Here is a 26079-nt window from a genome sequence, read left to right as displayed (position 1 = left end):
ATATGTCATAGAGACATCATAGTGACATACCATAGATAAATCATAGAGACATGTCAGACATCATACAGACGTGTCATAGATATATGATAGAGACATGTCAGAGATATCACAGAGACACGTCATAGAGACATCATACAGACATATCATAGAGACAATGAGAAACATGTCAGAGACACATGGGAAATATGTCATGGAGAAATCATAGAGACACATCAGAGATACGTCATAGCGAGATTTCATACAGACATCATATAGACATCTCTGAGTGTTCACACCTGCACCGATCATGAACAGAGAAAAGACCAAATATCAGCCCGGAGGGAGCATGGAGCGCAGTGTGACAGGAATGGAGACACCTAGTGGCCGGATGTATACTGCAGATTACCATCCATGTTTGTCTTGTGATGGCCCCTTTAAGAGATAATACGCCCCTACAGTACGAATATTAACAAGAGGAACGAACTGTGTCTGAAATTTATGATTTTTAGTGTTTCATTATCAGACTTTTAGTATTAGATAAAAATAAATTTCCCAGTACACGGCCGCTGATGTCATTCAAGATGAACATTTTTTTATTACTTAGTTGTTACAGAAAGTGTAATAATAGCCAAAAAGCATTGTTCATCCCTGAATCTGACGGCCTGTCATCACTCACTTACTCACTTTAAGCTTCGGCAGGATTGAACAGTCCAGAATGGGGCCGCCGCTATCTTGACAGCACTCAGCAAACTGCGGCTGTCAGGATCTTAACAAGAAACGCTTCTCTTCCTGAGCCTCGTCTGGAGCCGGTGGGCTCGGCTGCCGCCTGTCAGTGTGTTCCCGATGAGAAGCCGGTAATTAAATTCCAGGCTAACAGCATGAGGCCGGCAGATGCTTCTCAAATGCTGTTTAATTATTTGAACTTGTCTACATGGTTAACATGAAAGTTATAAACAGAGTTAGATGGCGGATGGGAGGCCGCTCCGCCATACTGGAGGCCGCCAAACAGCCGAACTAACATGGATAAGAGAACACTCCGCCATACTGGAGGCCGCCAAACAGACGAACAAATGTGGATGGGAGAACACTCCGCCATACTGGAGGCCGCCAAACCGCCGAAAAAACATGGATGGGAGAACACTCCGCCATACTGGAGGCCGCCAAACAGACGAACAAATGTGGATAAGAGAACACTCCGCCATACTGGAGGCCGCCAAACAGCAGAACTAACATGGATGGGAGAACACTCCGCCATACTGGAGGCCGCCAAACCTCCGAACAAACATGGATGGGAGAACACTCCGCCATACTGGAGGCCGCCAAACAGACGAACAAATGTGGATGGGAGAACACTCCGCCATACTGGAGGCCGCCAAACAGCAGAACTAACATGGATGGGAGAACACTCCGCCATACTGGAGGCCGCCAAACAGCAGAACTAACATGGATGGGAGAACACTCCGCCATACTGGAGGCCGCCAAACAGCAGAACAAACATGAATGGGAGAACACTCTGCCATACTAGAGGCCGCCAAACAGCAGAACAAATGTGGATGGGAGAACACTCCCCCATACTAGAGGCCGCCAAACAGCAGAACAAACATGGAAGGGAGAACACTCCGCCATACTAGAGGCCACCAAACAGCCGAACAAACGTGGATGGGAGAACGCTCTGCCATACTGGAGGCCGCCAAACAGCCGAACGTGGATGGGAGAACACTCCGCCATACTAGAGGCCACCAAACAGCCGAACAAACGTGGATGGGAGAACGCTCTGCCATACTGGAGGCCGCCAAACAGCCGAACGTGGATGGGAGAACACTCCGCCATACTGGAGGCCGCCAAACAGCCGAACGTGGATGGGAGAACACTCCACCATACTGGAAGCCACCAAATAAACGTGGATGGGAGGCCGCTCCACCATACTGGAGGCCGCCAAACGAACGTGAATGGGAGGCTGCCCCACCATACTGGAGGCCACCAAACAGCCGAACAAACGCGAATGGGAGAACGCTCCGCCATACTGGAGGCCGCCAAACGAACGTGGATGAAAGGCTGCTCCAACATACTGGAGGCCGCCAAACAGCCGAACAAACATGGATGGGAGGCCGCTCCGCCATACTGAAGGCCACCAAACAGCCGAACAAACGTGGATGGGAGGCTGCTCCACCATACTGGAGGCTGCCAAACAGCCGAACTAACATGGATGGGAGGACACTCCGCTGTACTGGGGGCCGCCAAACAGCCGAACAAACATGGATAGGAGAATGTTCCGCCATACTGGAGGCCGCCAAACAGCCGAACAAACGTGGATAGGAGAACGTTCCGCCATACCGGAGGCCGCCAAACAGCCGAACAAACAGAGTTCAAAGGAGGAACTTCAGAAAAAGGCAAATGAACCTGGAAATGGCCACATTGGGAATACTGGGTTACAGGCCTCCATATAATTCATCTTGGCAGCAAAACAGCTCTGAGTGCAGAAACATTAGAACAATCCGAGCCGATACTTGTTTCTTTCTGTATCCAAACGTTACAGGGCAGCATAGGGATCCGGGCTGGAGAACGGCACGCGGGATACGGTAAAGAGTTGTGGTTGTAGGCGAGGAAAGGAAAAACATCGGTTACATTGTGTGGACACTTTATCGAGGCCGCAACTCCAGAATTATTGCTGGGAATGCAACAAAAATCTGGCAGAGAATTAGTAAAGGTGGTCGGATTTTTCCTACACTGGATCTGGTATTGCAGCTAGAGATAAGCAAACCAGGCCGAGGATCGGGATCATATGAACCTGAACCATTGGCGTTTGAATCACACTGGAGACCGCCCAAGTCCCACCTGGAAAGCTCAGCTCCATTCTCTTCAGTGGGAATTAGCTGCAATTAGAGAGGAGTGAGCCGAGCCAAGAACCTATAAGGCTGATGAAGTGAGCGAAACATACGTTGGGCTGTTTGTGCTGGAGAGCGGTAAGAAGCCACTGTGGTAGGTGGTGTTCACCCTTCCCCTTTTGTTTGGCTGCTTTTTTGTTCCTTCTTTTCTCTTTTACTTTTAGGCTTTATTTTATTTTTCTTTGGCCATTGGAGTGGTAAGCAATTTCTTTCCACCGCACACACATGTGATTATTGCCCTGTGCACTGGCCCAGCGTGTATAGGAGGTGACCAACTAAATACCAATAGACCATGCCTTACACTGGGTGTGCCTTTTAGGGTGCTAGTACTTTAAGTACCATGATTTACAATTATTTGCGCATATAGTTACACATATACCTCACTGACTGCTTCTCATGAACATCCAGGACTACTGAGCGCACACACATAATGGAGAGGACTACTTATTGTCCATGTTATTCAGGAGGAGATCTCTGGATCAGCTGCACAGAGCAATGTAAGTGATCCATCCTCTTGGTCAGCTTCTGTCACTAGCATATACCCCCCTGAGATAGGACGCCATAATCCTACTGACAGAGTCTCTTTAAATGACTATATACTGAAGTTATTATTATGGGAAGAAATATTGTAGTATAATAGTCGATTAGGGAGATGGATTCTGTAACCAGAACTTTATAGAAAAGTTTTTTAACTGGTTTCCAAGTGAAGCCTAAGACTACAGTCCCAGTAATAGTAAAGCGGTGACTTACGTGTCATAGACGTTTAGCAGCCAGTTCAGACACATGTCCACACACAGAGGCACATTGACCAGCTCCTTGTTCTTCTCCTCCAGTCCATCGTAGGCAGTGGTGAGGATGCTGATGATCTCCGACACAGACAGGAGTTGTTGGTTCTGATTCAGTTCGTGCTGTTTGAATATATTGTGAGTTGTGTTCAGGTCGAGGAGATCCACTGGGGGCAAAGAGCAGTGTATAAAGAGGAGAAAGCGTTAGGAAGGATCGGCATATTATACACAGTATATACAATCTGTATAAGAGATGTATTAGCAGCTGCACTCTTATCATTCAGCATACTGGAGGCTGAAGAGGATGGAGGCCGCCCTAATGCTGCCTGGAAAGCAGAGATATAGCCATAGGTTGTATCCATGTTTTCCCGAACTCCCTAGGGCTGCATCCAACTTCTTCAGCCACCAGTAATCAAATGCCGCACACTCGGACTCCAGCATCTCTAATCTCAATATCAACACGTTTTTTCCTTGATCAGAAGTGAAATTAAAAGGGCAAAAAATTTTGAATCAATTGGTGCTGGAGATTTGTATTTTACCTCTATTATAAATTCTCCAGTCTTCCAGTACTTATCATCTGCTGTATATCCTGTAGGAATTGGTGTATTCTCTCCAGTCTGACACAGGGCTCTCTGCTGCCACCTCTGTCCATGTCAGGAACTGTCCAGAGCAGCAGCAAATCCCCATAGAAAACCTCTCCTGCTCTGGACAGTTCCTGACATGGACAGAGGTGGCAGCAGAGAGCACTGTGTCAGACTGGAGAGAATACACAACTTCCTGCAGGACATACAGCAGATGATAAGTACTGGACAGCTGGAGATCTGGACTGAAGACTTTCTGGCTCCAATTGATTCATAAGAAAACAATGTATTGGTGCCCATCCCCTAATCCCCATGTATGGTAGACGCTCATATGAAGCTAATAGCAGCCAATAAGCAGTGAGGGAGCACATGACATCTGACGGGCAGCACTGACGGCGCGGACAAGGGCTGCATACACTAATCCTATCTGTAATGGGAAATATCAGATGATCAATGAAATAAGGATGAGTGCTGCAATACTATGGGGCACAGTGACGGCCGCGGTCTGGACGTCTCCTCCACCAGGACGGTCGGCTTGGTGTCAATTCTAAATTAAAATGACAAACATCCAGGTATTATGGTAATGGAGTCTGACAGGTCTGTGCAGCGCCATAAATCACTGCAACAATGAAAGGCGAGTGTCTGAGAAGGGCAGAAGCCGGGGGGTCCTGGACTCCATCGAGGGTCATTTGCTTACGGTGAACATGGAAACCACTTCATAGCTTTGTTGGTGACTCGAGCAAAGTTACTCGCCAGCAAATCGTGGTCTGAGGCGCAAATACAGCACCTGGGACTGATCGAACAGCTGTCAACATTACATGTACAGCGTCTCTAAGCAAAGCGTACCTCCGTGCGCGCACTAACACACTGGGGGAGGGGGGGCTATATGACGCAGCATTGGGAGGGGGGCCTATATGACGCAGCATTGGGGGGGTATCTATATGACGCAGCATTGGGGGGGTATCTATATGACGCAGCATTGGGGGGGTATCTATATGACGCAGCATTGGGGGGGTATCTATATGACGCAGCATTGGGGGGGTATCTATATGACGCAGCATTGGGAGGGGGGCCTATATGACGCAGCATTGGGGGGGTATCTATATGACGCAGCATTGGGGGGGTATCTATATGACGCAGCATTGGGGGGGTATCTATATGACGCAGCATTGGGGGGGTATCTATATGACGCAGCATTGGGGGGGTATCTATATGACGCAGCATTGGGGGGGTATCTATATGACGCAGCATTGGGGGGGCTATATGACGCAGCATTGGGGGGGCTATATGACGCAGCATTGGGGGGCTATATGACGCAGCATTGGGGGGGCTATATGACGCAGCATTGGGGGGATCTATATGACGCAGCATTGGGGGGGCTATATGACGCAGCATTGGGGGGGCTATATGACGCAGCATTGGGGGGGCTATATGACGCAGCATTGGGGGGGCTATATGACGCAGCATTGGGGGGGCTATATGACACTGCATGGGGGGGCTATATGACGCAGCATTGGGGGGGCTATATGACGCAGCATTGGGGGGGCTATATGACGCTGCATGGGGGGGCTATATGACGCTGCATGGGGGGGCTATATGACGCAGCATTGGGGGGGCTATATGACGCAGCATTGGGGGGGCTATATGACGCAGCATTGGGGGGGCTATATGACGCTGCATGGGGGGGCTATATGACGCAGCATTGGGGGGGCTATATGACGGAGCATGGAGGGGCTATATGACGCTGCATGGGGGGGCTATATGACGCAGCATTGGGGGGGCTATATGACGGAGCATGGAGGGGCTATATGACGCAGCATGGGGGGGGCCTATGTGACGCAGCATTGGGGGGGGGATCTATATGATGCAGCATTGGCTATTATTACAGAATAATCCACTGACGCATTCTCTGTTGCCGATATAGTGCAGCTTGGGCAATTATATCGGAATAATCCTGTGTGACTTGTGTAAACCTGTTACAATTGGTGTGTCATGCGTGGGTTGTCCACTATCTTGTTTTCTAAGAAGAAGTTGCAGAATCTCATCCCATTGCAGTTGCTAAGTTCAGTCCTATCTTTAGGACCCCCCCAATATACCATCAATAACTGATGGTCGAACCATCATCCTTCCCACACAGAAACATTCAGTACGGCCAAGTGTAGTCATCTCTTTTTTAATCTTTTTTGAATCATTACCAATATCATCTGTCGATGGATGCTGGTGGGGAGCAAACACGCTAGACCATGCGATGATAAATGAACAACTTTTCTTTTATTCGTTGCCGCATACACGGAAAGATTATTGTTATAATTCGAATGACAGAACAATTTTTCAATAATAATCGTCCCGTGTTACAGGGCCCTAAAGTGTACGGGGACCTTCCAAGTATTACAGGGCCCTAAAGTGTACGGGGACCTTACAAGTGTTACAGGGCCCTAAAGTGTACGGGGACCTTACAAGTGTTACAGGGCCCTAAAGTGTACGGGGACCTTACAAGTGTTACAGGGCCCTAAAGTGTACGGGGACCTTCCAAGTGTTACAGGGCCCTAAAGTGTACGGGGACCTTCCAAGTGTTACAGGGCCCTAAAGTGTACGGGGACCTTACAAGTGTTACAGGGCCCTACAGTGTACGGGGACCTTACAAGTGTTACAGGGCCCTAAAGTGTACGGGGACCTTACAACCAGCAAGTGAAAGATAATAAATCTTCTATCACCGAATACTACAGAATCTCTTATGTAGGAAGACGACGACAGGGCAGAGTGAAGCTGCATCTCATAGGAAACACAGAAGAGTCTGCACACAGTACTCGCTGACAGCAGAATACAGCCACGCAAATCAGAAGACTCATTAGGGGGGGGGGGGGGGTGTATGGGCATAAAATATACTAAATAATTACATAGATACATGGGCATAGGCCTAGCGTGTTACAGGACGAGAGTTGTCACATGACCAATGCACCCTGCAGCACTGACGTAACCATGGATGAAGTCCAGACACAGATGGACGACATCGCAACTAGCAAATTGAATACCTGTGGAGTACACGGGAAACGGGCTCTGGAGGCAAAGAGAGAAGGGACTGTGTAAAGTCAAAAAGTAGAAGAAATCCGGCTCTCACCAGGTCCAGGCAACTGAGGTAGATTTATTACGACTTGGTGAAATAAGGTGCGGGCGGATATCCTGAGACAAGGACTGTTTCGGTTTCACGCCCTTCTTCCGGTCAGGACACACAGCAGTCCATGTTTCCGGATACGCGCCCGCACCTTATTCCACCTCCCCCCTACACCTATGCTGTAATACATCTACCTTATTGCCTGGACTCGGTGAGTGATGGATTTCGTTAATGATTGAAGTAACTTTGTTCCTAAGCAGCTGTTCGCCAGAATAATAAATGTGGTTATTTTTATTTTATTTCTTTTCTTGTTTTTTACGAAAGAAGAAAATGGAGAAAGAATAAAATGCAAATGATGGACAGAAAAATGAATCACACAATCGTGTCAGCAAAGTTCGTTCCAACACGTTGCAGCCACTAGTTCTACTTTTGCGTTATCTGACGGTTTTCTATACAGTAACAGCTTTCCTGTCCATCATCCGCTGACGCTCGGCTATAAATTCCTGCGGTTTATGGGGTTTTTATACATACCCGACATTTACTGAGCGCTGATGAATGACTTCCCTGCTTACACAGGGGTAATTGGTCTCTCTGTATTACGGTGGGCACGGTGGAACAAATTCCGAATAGAAAAGACGGAGAGCAGTCCCCCTAATACATCCAGCTATTCCCGTGTATTGTTGTATGTTCTATTCTCCTATTCTTCTGCTGTTTGATTTCTAAGCCAGTTTTATCAAACTATTTCATTCAGGTATTTACTGTAATACTCGGCCGATTAAGGAGGTCAGAGGTGAAGTGACGCCATACGGGATACGGCTATATACGGGATACGGCTATATGCGGGATGCAGCTATATGCGGGATGCGGCTATATGCGGGATGCGGCTATATGCGGGATGCGGCTATATGCGGGATGCGGCTATATGCGGGATGCGGCTATATGCGGGATGCGGCTATATGCGGGATGCGGCTATATGCGGGATGCGGCTATATGCGGGATGCGGCTATATACGGGATGCGGCTATATGCGGGATGCGGCTATATGCGGGATACGGCTATATGCGGGATACGGCTATATACGGGATACGGCTATATACAGGATGCGGCTATACGCCTGACATTCAGCTGGAAAATGGACACATGGACTCCACTTGACTTAAGATCCTGTAATACTGTAATTATTATTATTAAGATCCTGTATTACTGTGATTACTGTAATACTCGGCCGATTAAGGAGGTCAGAGGTGAAGTGACGCCATACGGGATACGGCTATATACGGGATACGGCTATATGCGGGATACGGCTATATACGGGATACGGCTATATACAGGATGCGGCTATACGCCTGACATTCAGCTGGAAAATGGACACATGGACTCCACTTGACTTAAGATCCTTAATCATGAGCAGAAATCCGTTTCATCCAGATCTTCTACAAAGCACGTCGCCGATTCATCGGAAAATAACTGAATAATCACTGATAAAAGATCCGAGCTATAAACGTGCGCAGTGACTGGCATGAGGTGACTGTGGCAGCAGGTTCAGTCAGTGGGATAAGTATCATACAGGCTGTGGGGTCTATGGTGGGAGGGATGGACTAGCACTTAAATTCGTTTCCCGCTTCAGTTCTAGGCTATGTTCCCACGAGAACATATCAGTGAAACGCAGCCGTCTTGTTAAAGGGGGTTGTTCAAAAAAAAAAATTTCTTTCAAAATCAACTGTTGCCAGAAAGTTCTAGAGATTTGTAATTTAATTAATTTAATTTATTAATTTATAAATCTCCAGTCTTCCAGCACTTATCAGCTGCTGTATGTCCTGCAGGAAGTGGTGTATTCTCTCCAGTCTGACACAGTCCTCTCTGCTGCCACCTCTGTCCATGTCAGGAACTGTCCAGAGCAGGAGAGGTTTTCTATAGGGATTTGCTGCTGCTCTGGACAGTTCCTGACATGGACAGAGGTGGCAGCAGAGAGCACTGTGTCAGACTGGAAAGGATACACCACTTCCTGCAGGACATACAGCAGCTGACAAGTACTGGAAGTCTGGAGATTTTTTTTTTAATAGAATTAATTAACAAATCTCTAGCACTTTCTGGCACTAACTGATGTGAAAGAATTTTTTTGGGGGGGTAAACTACCCCTTTAAGGGTACCTCACATGTACTTTATCTGCAGCAGATTTAACGCTGCAAGTTCGCAGCAAAATCCATTGCTGATACCTTCCCATTCACCTCAATGGAATAACATACTAACGGCGGGATTGTTATCCCGTTGCGAGTATGTCAAAGTCAGCACCCTTAACCCCCCCGCGACCCAGGTACAAATTTGCTGCCCATGGTGAGACTAACAATTCCTTCCATACTTGTTATTATCTATGCAGTCTCCTTCCCCCCGTTCTTAGCTGCTGTTTTCTGCTGAAGACACAATAATCTGTGTGTGAGCTTTTCTCTCAGTCTCCCCCTCCTCCCCCCTCCCTTCTGAGACAGTTTATGTAAAAGTCCCTAGCGGGCTGTATCTGTAACATTGTAGCTTCTTTGTAATGCTGGAAGGATTAATGACAAGGAGTTGATTAACAACTTGACCTCAGGATAACCCTCCCAGCATTACAAAGACCCTACAATAATGCAGATGAATCCAGCAAGGGACTTGTTTACATCAGCTGTCTCAGACGGGAGGAGGGGAGAAAGAGAGAAGGGATCATACACAGATTTTTGTGTCTTCAGCAGAAAGCAGCAGTTGAGAACTGGGGAAAGGAGACTGAACAAATAACAACAAGAATGGAAGGAATTGTTAGTCTCACCATGGACAGCAACATATCAAAATTTATGTATGAGTGGAATCCCCCTTTAATACTCTAGAAAACATTAAGTCCATCTTTTATTTTCAGACACACGAGTAGATAACCAGGGGCTCTTCTTGGTTTATAGTTCCAATCAATGATTTTTCGTCTCGCGCTGAGATTTATTTACTCGGAATAATATTCTGTAATCGCGTTTGGTTGTGAAATTATTGTTTTCCATAAACAAAGTGAAATCAATTCGTGTGTAGACAGCGACGGACCATCTCGGGGAGATTACGCTGAAATGGTGAAACACGCCGCAGTAATAATGAAGTAACAAACCTTTCAAATCAGAAATGATTGCTGAGCGCATAAAGCGGCCGCCAATTACCGGAATACGCAGAATTCCCTCTCTAAACTTTCACATTGTTTATATTTCAACAGCGGCTGTGGCGAGGATTAGCCGGATTGTTACGTAAGGGGGATGAATTACGGTAAACATCAACCTGTCTCTTAAAGAGACATGGCAGCCATTTTTATTGTATGGCCGTCATTTAAAGCGACTCTGTACCCACAATCTGACCCCCCCAAACCACTTGTACCTTGGGATAGCTGCTTTTAATCCAAGTTCTGTCCTGCGGGGCCATTCGGCAGGTGATGCATTTATTGTCCTAAAAAACAACTTTTAAACTTACAGCCCTGTGCCCTACGGGCGTGGCTTAGAATCTCTGAGCCCTAACTTTGCACCACCCCTCTGTCCCTCCTCCCCACCCTCTTCATCATTAGGAATGCTCCAGGCAGATTGTCTCCTATTCCTCACCTGTGGCAGCCCGGCTCATGGACTGGATCGTGAAGACACCTGTGCAAATGTTCAGCATGGAGAAAATGTTTTAGTGGTATTCCTAATGATGAAGAGGGTGGGGAGGAGGGACGGAGGGGGTGGTGTTAAGTTAGGGCACAGAGATTCTAAGCCACGCCCTGCATCACCTGGCGAACAGATCGCAGGACAGATCTTGGATTAAAAGCAGCTTTCCGAAGGGAGGGGGGGTCAGATTGTGGGTACAGAGTCGCTTTAACGTTATTTTATTACTACGGCCGTTATTATATGAATAAGTCAGAGCAGTGGATGGTTCGGAGAAAAGCACGTGGGGGGGGGGGGGGGCAGTATCCCTTTAATACCTTCCAGCTCAAAACCATGTTGAATGGTCATGGTAGCTTAGAAGACCTTCCCTCCCTTTGGCAGCCTGATAGCGATTCCTAACATATTGGTCAATCACTTAATAAACCAAAAATAATTATTTATGCCAGAAAAAAAAAACCTAAAAATTCATGGCCACTAGGTGTCTCCCTTCCCTGCAATCCATTGTCCTCTGACTGGCACACAGGACATTGGGGGAGGCTGAGCTATCGCTGTGCACAAGAGAAAGCGAGGAGGCAGCATAGGCGGTGTACCAACATTTTCCATGAGAAAGGTAAATCAAAGCTTCCCTCTAGAGTTAAGCGTACCTTGAGCATGCTCGGGTTCACCCAAACCCTAGCGTGCGGTGTTTGATTTCCGGTGGCTGGAGAAGATGGATGCGGGTCTATGTTTTCCAGGACTCCCTAGGGCTGCAGCCAACTTTTGCAACCCCCAGTAACCAAATGCTGCACGCTCGGGCTCACATGAATGCGAGTGTGCTGGAGGTTCGCTTGTCTCTAGTTCCTTCCCATCTCTAGCCAACCATAAAAGACGTCCCACCCATTACTATGAATGTACTACATGTACACAGTGCTCCTCCATGCCTCTCATTACCGTTATAATTCCAGGAAGGGGAAAAAAACAGACATGGCAGCACATCCCAATCCCGAACATTAAGATTATTAAGATTACACAAGAGAAAGTGTCGGTCCAATTGTCAGTGCCCTAGATGCCTTATGGAGGAGGAGGACTTTTTCCACCTTCTTTGGGAGTGCTCGGAGATACAGGGATATTGGAGAATAGTCAAACAATATATGGCTAATGTAGTGGGTACAGAAGTGGATATGGAGGGGCCTAGTTTTCTGTTGGGGGGTTATAAAAATGATGGGGGTATTGGATAACAAACCGGTTAACAAACTGACTTTTCTGGCTAAGATTATGATTGCTAGAAAGTGGTTTAGTGATAAGTGATTTAGTGATTCATCGGTTGAGGAGTGGAGTTCTTTGACTGATAGAGTTCAGAGATATGAGGATTATCAGTCGTACTCGGTAGAGGGGGAGATGGAGATATCTTGGAAAATATCTATATATATATATCCCCCTCTTAGGGAAGTGGGTTGGGATTCATTAAATGTTATAAGTACTATATTGTATGTATTGCAATTGTACATGTTTGGAAGGTTTGTCTTCTGTAGCTGTGATAAGTCAAATAAAAGTGGAATTAAAAAAAAAAAAAAAAGAAAAAAAGATTACTACTAGAGATGAGCGAGCCACGAGCATGCTTGGGCCTTTCCAAACCCTAACGCTCAGTATTTGATTACCAGTGGCTGAAGAAGATGGATGTGGCCCTGGGGAGTCCTGGCGGATACAGCCTATGGCCGATGGCTTCCTCCATGTTTTCCAGGCAGCCTTACGCCTGCATCGCGTCCATCTTCAGCCACCGGTAATCACATGCTGGGTGTTCAGGATCAGAGAGGCCCATGGGCGATTCCATTGGCAATCTCTCCTCCAGAGCCTCCAGCATACTTCAGTCTATCTGCATAGTAACATTTTCTTCCATGTTTTTACTACAGGAGACATATAATACAGCCGGGAGTTCCATCGCTGGAATATAAGAAGATAGCCCAGAGATGTTACACAGCAGACAGCGACACAAACCTACAAAGAGTATAAACCAGATTAAACAGGCAGTATATGTAGGACAGGGAGACGTCTCCACTCACAGCACAACGTCTTCTGAAGTCTCCTTATCTTCATCGCCGTGCGGTAGGCAGAAAACCTCACATTGTTCAGGTCACCTGGGAATAATAAAGGGAAGATCAGAGCAGAAGCGATTACTCTCCCAGCCGCAGCTTCAGATCATAGTTTACAGACGGCATTATTGTATCAGCAGCCGCAGTCAGTGTAACCGTATAGGAGAAGCCGCCGCGCTGGGTCTATAGTGACAGCTGCTGTAATTCCAGGTAACCATCAGCAGCACAGAACACTGGTATATAAACCCTGAGGAAGATCCACCACATGAGGAGGAGGAGGAGGATGCTATAGGGGCTGGAAAGCTGAAGGCTAGATAGTCCCATATTATATATATATATATATATATATATATATATATATCTATATCTATATATACACACACACACACACACACACACACACATACATACTCAAAGCCTCTGGAGGTATAAGCCTTCAGGTTAAATGGGGGGCTCCACTTACCAAGTGATTGGAAAAGTTCAGTCATTTTCGGGTGGTCCCAGCATGTCGTCTGTGTTTGATGGCTGAAAGTGAAAAACACAATAGTGAATACTTCCGTTTGGCTTCTATACTTTAAGCATTAACACAAATTACTTTGTGTTAAAGGAGAAGTCTGGTGCAAGGCAAAAAAAATATATATATATTTTGGGCTGAGGAAACACGCAGGGCCGCGTCCCACTCCTGGACAACCTGGCTGACAGATGCCCCACTCAGCCAGTCAGTGATTTATTGTGAAGTACCTGGAAAGCGGGAGAAGAGGACGCCTGAGTATGGGAGCCCGGTCAGTCAGCATAACTTGGGCACAGGTGATCTTAGTGTCGTTTTTAGTCTCCACCGCCAAACTTTTCCTTTAAAGGGAAACTCTCAGCAGGTCAGAAGAATCTAACCCGCAGATATCTCTCTAATGTGCATGAAGGTAACGTTTCTAACCTTCATCCTCTGCACTGTTTCTCTGCTATAAGGAGTTTATGCTAATTACGCATTTTGGTGAACTGGGGGCAGGCTGGCTGAGGGTGGGCTGGATCAGTGCACTGGGGTGGGGTGGATCAGTGCACTGGGGTGGGGTGGCTGAGGGTGGGCTGGATCAGTGCACTGGGGAGGGGTGGCTGAGGGTGGGCTGGATCAGTGCACTGGGGAGGGGTGGCTGAGGGTGGGCTGGATCAGTGCACTGGGGTGGGGTGGCTGAGGGTGGGCTGGATCAGTGCACTGGGGAGGGGTGGCTGAGGGTGGGCTGGATCAGTGCACTGGGGAGGGGTGGCTGAGGGTGGGCTGGATCAGTGCACTGGGGAGGGGTGGCTGAGGGTGGGCTGGATCAGTGCACTGGGGTGGGGTGGCTGAGGGTGGGCTGGATCAGTGCACTGGGGAGGGGTGGCTGAGGGTGGGCTGGATCAGTGCACTGGGGTGGGGTGGCTGAGGGTGGGCTGGATCAGTGCACTGGGGTGGGGTGGCTGAGGGTGGGCTGGATCAGTGCACTGGGGTGGGGTCACTTTGATCAGTGCACTGGGGTGGGGTGGTCTGGATCAGTGCACTGGGGGCAGGCTGGCTGATGGTGGGCTGGATTGGTGCACTGGGGGCTGGCTGGGAGGGGGCTGGATCAGTGCACTGGGGGCAGGCTGGCTGATGGTGGGCTGGATTGGTGCACTGGGGGCAGGCTGGCTGATGGTGGGCTGGATTGGTGCACTGGGGGCTGGCTGGGAGGGGGCTGGATCAGTGCACTGGGGGCAGGCTGGCTGGGGGAGGGCTGGATCAGTGCACTGGGGGCGGGCTGGCTGGGGGAGGGACCAGTGCACCAAAACCCCTAATTAGCATAATGCTTAAACTCCTGATAGCAGAGAAACAGCGCCCAGGATGACGGTAAAAAACATCATCCTCAGGGCATTAGGGAGATATCAGCGGGTCTGATGCTTCCAAACTGCTCATAGTGTTAATTTATCTAAAATTTTTAGGGCAGCTCGCCTTACGCTCGCCTCACTCTCTTGGTCGTTGTACACATGGAAAATACGGGTTGTTATAAACTTTGCATCTATCCTCAACTGCAGGGACAGGAACCTGCGGCCTCCGGCTCTACCAGAACTACATTTCCCATCATGCCGGGCCGGCCCTTGGTTTCCCATCCCTGATGTAAAGACTCTGGTACTGTTATATAGGAATTACTGTAGGTTTCCTTATAGCGGAGAGCCTGAGTCCCTGCAGTGATGGATGAAGGATGATGTGGTCATTAATGAATTACTTCTTACGTCTGATCCAGTGCAAATAAATTATGAATCCTGCAGATTCGTCAGGGCTCATTCTCATCTTTTTCAGCCTAATTTAGCATCAGTCTGCAGTGTTTCTGTCCCCCATGTAGAATTGTCACACTGCTGGCCATGTACTATGCAAACCCTTCAAAACGGTGTTCAAACGACTAAACCATTTACAGAGCTCCACATAGGAGAAGAGGCGCTCCACATAGGAGAAGAGGCGCTCCGCAGGACGGGGTCAGACCAAGACCATCTTTTCTCCTGGTGACGCCGTCTGATCTCTTCTCCTTGTTCTGTTCCTGCACACCCAATTCTTGCTACTTTGTTCTCGCTGTAATATAATGGTTTCTCTTCTTGCTTTAAGCAATGTTATAATCCCTTCCTCCTCCAGCTATCTTTCCTCTCCTCTCTTCTTGCCATCTTCTGTCTCCCTTAAAGGAGTACTCCAGCAAAAAACTTTTTCTTTCAAATTGTGTCAGAAGGTTATATAGATTTGTACTTTACTTCTTTTTAAAAATCTCCAGTCTTCCAGTACTTATCAGCTGCTGTATGACCTGCAGGAAGTGGTGTATTCCCTCCAGTCTGACACAGTGCTCTCTGCTGCCACCTCTGTCCATGTCAGGAACTGTCCAGAGCAGGAGAGGTTTTCTATGGGGATTTGCTGCTGCTCTGGACAGTTCCTGACATGGACAGAGGTGGCAGCAGAGAGCACTGTGTCAGACTAGAGAGAATACACCACTTCCTGCAGGACATACAGCAGATGATAAATACCGGAAGACCGGAGATTTTTTTAATAGAGGTAAATTACAAATCTCCGACATTTTCTGAATCCAGTTGATTGGAAAGATTTTTTTTGTGGAAAACCCCTATAAGTAATAAATAACTGTTTCAGATAGTAAACCACACCTGGATATGAGGATCTGCTCATGGACGTGTCGATAAATATATCAAATAGACAATACGTATTTGCTAGCTGCAAGGTGATCAGCAGAGATACGGCCTAATCCAACAGCAGAAGAGACGGCAGAGTAACGGTTCCTCCTAAAGAGACTATAAACCTCAGGATAAGACGGCCGTTGCATCTGCCAGCAGTCAGGCCGTTCTGTGATCAATACTGATGGAGACAGAGGAATAGAACCGATCCCTTCATCTCTGACTAAATTGTTTTATTCCATTAGGATTCTGGCAGCGGCTCAGGCGGGTCGCACTAGAACACGAGGAATCCTTTTGTCAAACCCTGAACCCAAATCAATCGCTCCCGTTATTAGCATCGCCAATTACCATAATTTATGGGGAGGAAAGAAGGAATGGCATGAGGACGGCCGTCTCTGGGCCGCGGTCTCTAAACTCAATACGTGAACGTCTTTTTACATAACTCTAAAGTGACAGAGACGGATTCACTGGAACATTATCTGACTGCCTAAAGTTCAAATATTAAGCTAAGAAAATCATTCACGGCCGCGGCTGAATGTTGTAGCAAATAAATCTGCAAGTTTTAGACAATGCATACAACCCTGATCCACATACAAAAGAAAGAAATCAATAGAAGGCAGTAAGCCATGCATCCTTATGAGATCATAGGAAAAAAGAATTTAACGTCTGCAGATAATATCATACACTATGACTAGAGGGGGACGTAGTAGGGGGTGAGATGTGAGCAGCGGCAGAATCTGTGCCCTATGTTCTGTAAGTAATCACTATACGGGTAGGCTCCATGAGATATACAGTGACTCGGCAGCATCAAATGAGATTGGGTTCTGTGGCCCACGGGAGGATCCTCCGGTACAACGGTGGGCCAGTCCGGCCCTAGCTGTGAGGTAACACAGGGCACATTCTACAGAAGGGAAACAATGGTTTCGAAAAGACTCAAACTCACCTTAACTAATATACCATGTTTCCCCAAAAATAAGACAAAGTATATAAGTTTTACTCAACAACAGGTACAGTGTCTTATTTCCGGGGCATGTCTTATCTCTCTCCCCCCAAACCCCCCCCCCCCCCCCCCCCCCGGACCTCCCCGGAATACTCACACCCTTGCTAAGGCAGGAGCGTGGGACCAAGATGGCATCAGCAGCGGGACATGCCGTCAAGTGCGTCAAGTGTGTGGTGGACGTGGGGGCCGTGGACCAGTATGGGTGCGGTGCCGGCTGTGAATTTCCACGAGGGGATTAGGTGAGTGCTGGATGACAATGGGCAGCCTTACTTTCGGGGGTGCCCTAATTTAGAGTAGGGGTGCCTTACTTTCGGGCTAGTTGGTAGGGTAAATGGAAATGGTAGAGAAATGTTCCCCCTTCTCCTGGTCTGCTGCCCCATTCTTCTCATTGTCAACAACTTATTGTCTAGGTTACTGAATACCACTCTGCTCTAAAAGCAGCGATCTGGCTAATACTGTATCATAATTAACTGTAAAAACAAGTCTACAATACTGGGCATCAATACATGGAACGATGGCGAGAACTATTGATACATTGCTGAATGGAAGGAAACCGATCCTCTCATTAATTTCCCATTGATTGAATGGAATCCATCAGATCGGCTGCGTACACTATGGAAGCTCCAGCATCAGAGTACAAGCATTTTGTGGCTTCTGTTTTTCTAAACCAGTAAAATAAAAGAATTGTCTAATTGTTATGTTCATTCCCACATTGAGGATAGCCCACTGGTAGGGTCACAGCATGGCACGGCCAATTGTTATATATAATTGTTACTCTCACCCCCACATTAAGGATAGCCGCCCCCCGGCAGGATCACAGCACAGCAAGGCCAATTGTTATACATAATTGTTACTCTCACCCCCCATTAAGGATAGCCGCCCCCCGGCAGGATCACAGCACAGCAAGGCCAATTGTTATACATAATTGTTACTCTCACCCCCCCCCATTAAGGATAGCCCCCCCCCCCCCCCCCCCCCCGGCAGGATCACCGCATGGCACGGCCAGCATGCAGTCTCTTCATACACAATGCACACATTAGTTTTGTTAGCTCGTGAACTGCATCTCCAACAGATGTGAGTGATCCATCCAGCTTGATGTTAAACTGCTTGTACATGGTATATTTCAATAGATACGGCTTTTATCTGCATTTTTTTCATTTGTTACTGTCGTCCAACAGGTTTATGAAGCAAATGAAGCTTCCTTGTACAGTAATATGCGGCTGAGAATATGGGGTAAGAGCCAACTTGATCTGCTACAACCGGGAGTAAGTGTCTTTCCTGGCCAGCATGTCCCATAATTCTACCAATATAATCACACTGAGTAAGAGAGGCGGAAATTCCAAGCAGAACCCGCGCCACGGACTCCACCTGGAATCCCGCCTGCCTCAGTGTCTCAATGTAATTTGTTGTGCGCCAATGTGAAGCGTTGTGCGGGCTGCGGTCGAGGGTGGCACTACGGGTGAGTGAATATAGCCTTAACATAATGGAAAAATGTACTTCTAGTGTGAGATAAGAAAATCAGTAACACTGTGGAGTGAACATGGCTGAGGGATTGTCCGCTAGAACTAGGACTACCCTGGGTTTCCTTTCAGGGCACTCATCCATGCGAGTTCTAGGCTCCCAGACAGCTATTTTTCTATTGTATAACAATGGCTTCTTTTGTTACCCGAGATCGGAATGACAGCCGGTGCGATTTTTAGTTATTTCTGTATGGAATGTTTTTATTGATGTTTTTATCATTACTTTTTGGGGCCTTTCTGACTATAATAAACGACTATACATGTATTCTGTACCTAAAAGTAATTGCCATCATACACAGATACAATGAGGGGTATAGATAAACCATTGTATATATAACAGAACCAAGAACCAACAGGCTCAATCATCTTGCAGGAACCCGATGGCTGCCGACAGCCGGCAACGTTTTTCTCATCAGTTCCTGCCAAGATATTCGGACATAAAACATTTTACGGTAAAAGCCAAAACGGACAGGTGCTTGGAGAACGTCCATGAACCCAGAGAGATGACTGCTGTATCCTGGATTCTAGATGAGACAACCTATTAGTATACAGACAATGTCGTCCACAGGTGAGGAGCGCTCTGACCACATAATATGCGAGGAATCCAGGGCCGGTATCGCAGCAGTCTACATTAGTTCTATATATACAGAGTCCAGGATTATAGGGAACGCAATGAATGAAGTTCAGGACTGCGGATTACGCTGGCGGCACGAAAATCAGCAAAATCCATAGAAAGACGTCTGTGCCGCTAAACTGCCTGATCCATTATTATGTAGAATTTATTGCTATTTTAGGAAAGTTCCACAGCGGCAGATCGGGGAACAATAAAAGGTTAAAGACTTCTGCATAGTATCTTACCAGTCCTTCCCATAAGGCACCGGGGTTTAGGTGAAAAAACAAAGCGGAGCTTAGAACTCTGAGAAACCCAACTGTATTCTTTATCTGGAGATATAAGCGTCCTCCAAAGACCCTTCCTAAACAAGACGTCTCCTTTCAGGTTCACAGTGTCATCGCCTCTTTTATCGGGAGGAGAAAGGTTTTCCTATTCGATCGCTAAAAAGCTGAATTGCTGAAAAACATGTAAAAATCAGCGGCACAGAGTGGCACCGGCTTTCATCTAACGGGACGCACAGGTTCCTGGTAACAAACATTTCCCTCACCCGCATGACACTTCATATAGATTATTGATCAAATATTTAAGATAAGGTAAGTTGTGGAACATTTCCATGTACTTCTAATAACTTCTCAGTTGTGTTTGGATATTCCTTAAAGGGGTATTCCTCTCAGATCAAACACATGTGGAATCTTCCCCCATCCTGGAGACTAACAATTCCTTCCATACTTGTTATTATCTATTCAGTCTCCTTCCACCAGTTCTCAGCTGCTGCTTTCTGCTGAAGACACAGAAATCTGAGTGTGAGCTTTTCGTTATGTCTCCACCTCTCTTCTGAGACAGCTAATGTAAATAATGTTCCTGCAGGGCTGTTTCTGCACTTTGTAATGCTGGAAGGGATAATCACAGTGAGGTCATCGGCAACTTGACCTCAGATTAACCCTCCCAGCATTACAGAGTGCAGAGTCGGTCAGGGTTTATGTAAGCCGTCTTGGAAGGGAGGAGGGAGATCAGAGCAGAGACTGCGAAAACAGCCCGTACACAGATTTCTGAGTTTTCAGCAGAAGCTCAGAACTGGGGGAAGGAGACAGAAAGGATCATTAAAAAGTATGGAACAAAATTGTTAGTTTTCAGAAGGGGTGCTTTAACACGTATTTTACCAGAGCGGAATACCCCTTTAAGTTGAAAGTATTTCTGTCAGTATTTTTTCAACCAAAACCAGGAGTGGGTTAAATGCACAGCAACGCGTCCCTATAACATCCTCTGCAACCTTAGTATCCCCCATATCTAATAATAGCAGTACATTGTATATATTGGAGAAGATATAGAGATATATATATATTAGTCATCTCTCTAAGCTTCCTAGACTCTAATACACACATAGATAATATAATCCTCATATATATAAAACTGGCCAAATAATAGGAATAAAACCCTATGACAGACGTCTGACATTACATTTCCTGATTTTGGGTACAAACTTCTAATACTTTGCAGAACAATAAAAACAACTGTATGAAAGTGCAATGTTCCTTTACGTTTGTTGTAGGTTTTTCTGCAGCCCTATATAGGAGGTTGTGTATGTATTAGAATGGTTACATATACAGTTGTACTATACAGATATATATGTATAGATAAAAAACCTAAACACTCGGCCACTCTCCTCTACACCTTCACCACGCAGATCCTTGACTTTCCCATCATAAAAAAACCTTTAAGTTAACGTCCGGCCGCAACGCCTGCAGAATCTCGTCCCTCTCCTGGTAATGTCGCCCGTCGGCCTCGGCTTTTTATACCCGCTCGTATAGGCTTTTTATGTCGGCTCATTGGCTTCTGTCCTATATTCCAGAACTGCTGTTTGTAGAAGACGATTCCCAATAGCCTCATGAATAGCAGCAACCATTCCGTCTTCTATCCGGTTATAGTATTATTTTATCCGAAAGGTCACCTACAAATAGCACTTACACTCTCATCTGAATTTCTCTTTATATTATTGTACTTGCTGAATGCTCGGCATTAGACAGACAATGGCTGGAGAAGCTGGATGCAGCCCTAGGAAGTTGTGGAAAACGTGCTGGATCCCATAGTCTGTATCCATGTATTCTTGGCCCCCCTAGGGCTGCATCCCATAGTCTGTATCCATGTATTCCTGTCCCCCCCCCCCCCTAGGGCTGCATCCCATAGCCTGTATCCATGTTTTCCTGGCCCCCCTAGGGCTGTATCTGATAGTCCGTATCTATATTTTCCTGGCCCCCCCTAGGGCTGCATCCCATAGTCTGTATCCATGTATTCCCTTCCTTCCTAGGGCTGCATCCTGTAGTCTGTATCCATGTATCCCCCCCCCCCAAGGGCTGCATCCCATAGTCTGTATCCATGTATTCCCTCCCCCCTAGGGCTGCATCCCATAGTCTGTATCCATGTATTCCCTCCCCCCTAGGGCTGCATCCCATAGTCTGTATCCATGTATTCTTGGCCCCCCTAGGGCTGCATCCCATAGTCTGTATCCATGTATTCCCTCCCCCCTAGGGCTGCATCCCATAGTCTGTATCCATGTATTTTTGGCCCCCCTAGGGCTGCATCCCATAGTTTGTATCCATGTATTCTTGGCCCCCCTAGGGCTGCATCCCATAGTCTGTATCCATGTATTCCCTCCCCCCTAGGGCTGCATCCCATAGTCTGTATCCATGTATTCCCTCCCCCCTAGGGCTGCATCCCATAGTCTGTATCCATGTATTCCCTCCCCCCTAGGGCTGCATCTCATAGTCTGTATCCATGTATTCCCTTCCTCCCTAGGGCTGCATCCCATAGTCTGTATCCATGTATTCCCTCCCCCCCTAAAACTGCATCCCATAGTCTGTATCCATGTATTCCCTCCCCCCTAGGGCTGCATCCCATAGTCTGTATCCATGTATTCCCTCCCCCCTAGGGCTGCATCCCATAGTCTGTATCCATGTATTCCCTCCCCCCTAGGGCTGCATCCCATAGTCTGTGTCCATGTACTCCCTCCCCCCTAGGGCTGCATCCCATAGTCTGTATCCACGTATTCTTGGCCCCCCTAGGGCTGCATCCCATAGTCTGTGTCCATGTACTCCCTCCCCCCTAGGGCTGCATCCCATAGTCTGTGTCCATGTACTCCCTCCCCCCTAGGGCTGCATCCCATAGTCTGTGTCCATGTACTCCCTCCCCCCTAGGGCTGCATCCCATAGTCTGTATCCACGTATTCTTGGCCCCCCTAGGGCTGCATCCCATAGTCTGTGTCCATGTATTCCCTCCCCCCCTAGGACTGCATCCCATAGTCTGTATCCATGTATTCCCTTCCTCCCTAGGGCTGCATCCCATAGTCTGTGTCCACGTATTCTTGGCCCCCCTAGGGCTGCATCCCATAGTCTGTGTCCATGTATTCCCTCCCCCCCTAGGGCTGCATCCCATAGTCTGTATCCATGTATTCCCTCCCCCCTAAGGCTGCATCCCATAGTCTGTATCCATGTATTCCCTCCCTCCCTAGGGCTGCATCCCATAGTCTGTATCCATGTATTCCCTCCCCCCCTAGGGCTGCATCCCATAGTCTGTATCCATGTATTCCCTTCCCCCCTAGGGCTGCATCCCATAGTCTGTATCCGTGTATTCCCTTCCCCCCTAGGGCTGCATCCATCTCATCAAGGAAGTTCTTAAAAACCTTAAATATTTAAAAAAAAATATGTTTAACGTAAAAACAAAAGTCATTTTCTGATGACACGGTCCTTTTAACTCCTCCAAGTATCTGATCACAGAGCAAGAACAGGAACCGGGCGTCAAGTTCCCCTGCTGCCCTTGAAGATGGCGGGGGTCCCAGCAGATGACCCCCACGGATCAGGCACAACCTTGCATTAATAAGATTATATAGTATAGAGAGTAATCCAATCTGTTAGTCTATGCATAGATTCCCTAACCCCGACACATGTATGTACAGTATGTCCGTACGTCTTATATTACTAGCAGTAAACTCACTGTCCTCATTGTTATGCTCCTTGCGTTACAGAGTTTTTGGTGTTTTTGATCTTCACCATGTGGAACATGTCAGCAAATAAATAAGATTTTCCATTATTTGCGATGACCTTTAGTATCATAGCGGGAGAGCCGATCCCTTCAGCAGACATAAGCAGGCGCCATGTACCGCCGCGCCCTCTGTGCCTGACACTTTCCTTCTGCCACAATCCTCCTTAGCTTATTCTATTAGCCCCGTCAGGACTTTTCAGGTGTGCAGATACTTCAAGGTTAGTTAAAGATGTCTTCATATTTTTATTTTACACAGTAAACTCAGAATCTCAACTTCCACACTGGGAATTTCCTTCTACCAAATCTTCCTACTGGCCAGAGATAACAGGGTCGTATACACAAGAACCCAAACCGGATGTATCCCTATAACATGTGGAAGAGCCCAATCCTAGGTGGGAGACAGGTCCGGCACATATTGGGGACAGGGCTTTGCTGGGTGTGATTCCCGGCTCTTACAACCAGGTTTTGTGCACAGATTTGAATTGCACGTCGTCTATATATCTCACCCCAATTGTAGGATTCAGGATCATGAGAATAACTTGCATTTTTTCCCATCATACGTATAGCTGGAAGGAAACTAATTACTTTGTGCGATGAGTAGTAGTCGCTGAAGATGTGCCCATGCATTTCCCCTCTAAAACCCTGAGCAGGTCATTTCTATAATACATATCTTACATAGCGAAGATTCATATCAAATAATAACACTGCCTATAACAAGGTCACATCAAACTCACACAGCAGTTCTGAGAGCGACGGAAAAAGCAGCGACCTTCAAGTAGAGCAATGAGGTCGGTACCAAGAAAATCCACCGTAATGTTTGTATAAATAAGTCAATTACTAATCCATTGGAAGACAATGCTGCGTATGGCCGAAGCCTTGTACTGTACAGGGAGGGATTAGGAAGGTTCTAGAGAGTAGAATAAGACTGTAATGTAGATTTTGTATATAAGTTTTTTCTGGTTCAGCTAAAGCCACAATATTCTCCCAGCAATATAATACAAGTGTTTATCTGTGATATATCGTCACTATATGGATGACTTCTGTATTCTTGGGTTATTAATCAGATGATCTACAATCACTTACAGGCAGTCAGTACATCCACAGAAAATACCCACAAAATCTGGATATTTTCTACATATTTGAATCTCATCTGATCACATTCAGTACTGCAATAAAAACCCAATTCTTCTACATGTGTCCCAGGAGGGAAGAGCAGTAGTCAGCTCCCCATGTACTAATACTGGCCATTAGGAGCAGAGTGATCCCGGCCATTAGGAGCAGAGTGATCCTGGCCATTAGGAGCAGAGTGATCCCGGCCATTAGGAGCAGAGTGATCCCGGCCATCCAGCAGCTGAGCAATCGGGCAATGAAGGAAACAAGGTCTCGCTTTAATGCACACTATAGAACTTCTAAGGATGTGAAACAAACAGAAGAAGTTTTAAAGATTCCAGGATATCCTTCATTCCATGACTTACTCCTTAGGGTCTATTGTAAGGTATCTAAAAGGGTTAGGGATGAGTGCACCTCCAGCATGCTCAAGTCCAATCGTTCGGCATTGGAACTGAAGTCCTGGAAACCGTGGATATTGACTCCCTAGAGCTGCATCCAACGTCTTCAGCCACCGATATTCAAATGGTGGACGATCGGACTCGAGCACGCTCCCATTGTGCTTATCTATAAGGAGTATCCTAAAGCTGCTCGCCCCTGTGCATATACCCCAATCCGGCACTCCAGACCATATGCAGATGATGTAACAATAATACTGACACAATATGGCGTCCTGATAATATGCACTCACAGCATTTCTCATCTTATTCATTCACAGACAGTCGTGGTACGGTACAATAAGACCAGGTTACGAGGTTAACCACACACTCCCGAGAACGCCACTGCCCTGAATGGATCGGGGACCTCCGAAACATCGCACAGCAAGAGTGTGTGACGGAGCTCAGGGGTGGCCGCCGGTTACTTCTACATGTATTTATATGTGGAGGGTTCTCTTAACTGCAAAGCTGGGATATCACAAAGCCGGCCATGTTACTAAATGGATGGCAGCTGTATAGTGTACGTGTATCACCTAAAAACAGTCAGGTCTACAAGAGACACATTCTCATGAAAATAGCATCAATATAAAAAACTGAGCAAACTGACAAAAAGTTCCCATAGACTATTATAAGGGTCAATGTAATATAGCTGAATCTACTGGTCAGCCAATCCCTGCCTAACTACCTCAATAGTCACCATATAAATGTAGCAGAACACGAGATCTATTCCTACTAGTACCTGTGTTACATACAGAAATAATTGCGTTATTGGTTATATAAAGTTTTAGTTGTTTGCGTTCTTTATTAACCCTTTGAAATATATCATAGAAAAACCATGCTGGGTCTGGGTTCCATGCACACGCGTCTTCTTACCTGCTCCTAGAATGCAATGTTGGACTCCAGGGCTTGGAGCAGTCGTCATCGGAAGAACTTTAGAGTCAAAGAAACCACTTACTTCTCTACATAGTAATATAAACCTTAAACAACTAGACCGCCCCCTTATCACACTTATTCCTACATCATCAAAACAGTTACACACTCAACGGCTACTTCATTTATAGTAAACAAAAGAGATAATTGCTCAACTTTTTATATTAGATTTTTTTTTTTTTTTAGCACAAGGCTGGGATCACACTTTGATTTTT

At 46.8% G+C, this 26079-nt stretch overlaps 1 protein-coding gene across 7 annotated transcripts in view; it reads right to left on the bottom strand.

Annotated features, from left to right (window-relative positions):
* UTRN (utrophin) overlaps positions 1 to 26079 on the bottom strand; it is a 410412-nt gene that overhangs the window by 63538 nt on the left and 320795 nt on the right. For all 7 annotated transcript variants that reach the window (XM_069954241.1, XM_069954239.1, XM_069954240.1 and 4 more), the window contains 3 exons: positions 13512 to 13573; positions 13019 to 13093; positions 3615 to 3816 (listed from right to left, as the gene is read on the bottom strand). In XM_069954241.1, coding sequence (XP_069810342.1) covers positions 3615 to 3816; positions 13019 to 13093; positions 13512 to 13573 — 339 coding nt within the window. The remainder of the gene's footprint in view (positions 1 to 3614; positions 3817 to 13018; positions 13094 to 13511; positions 13574 to 26079) is intronic.

Source organism: Dendropsophus ebraccatus, chromosome 15 (assembly GCF_027789765.1).
Source record: "Dendropsophus ebraccatus isolate aDenEbr1 chromosome 15, aDenEbr1.pat, whole genome shotgun sequence".
Classification (NCBI taxonomy): Eukaryota; Metazoa; Chordata; class Amphibia; order Anura; family Hylidae; genus Dendropsophus; species Dendropsophus ebraccatus.
This window is presented reverse-complemented; position numbering and strand designations above follow the sequence as displayed.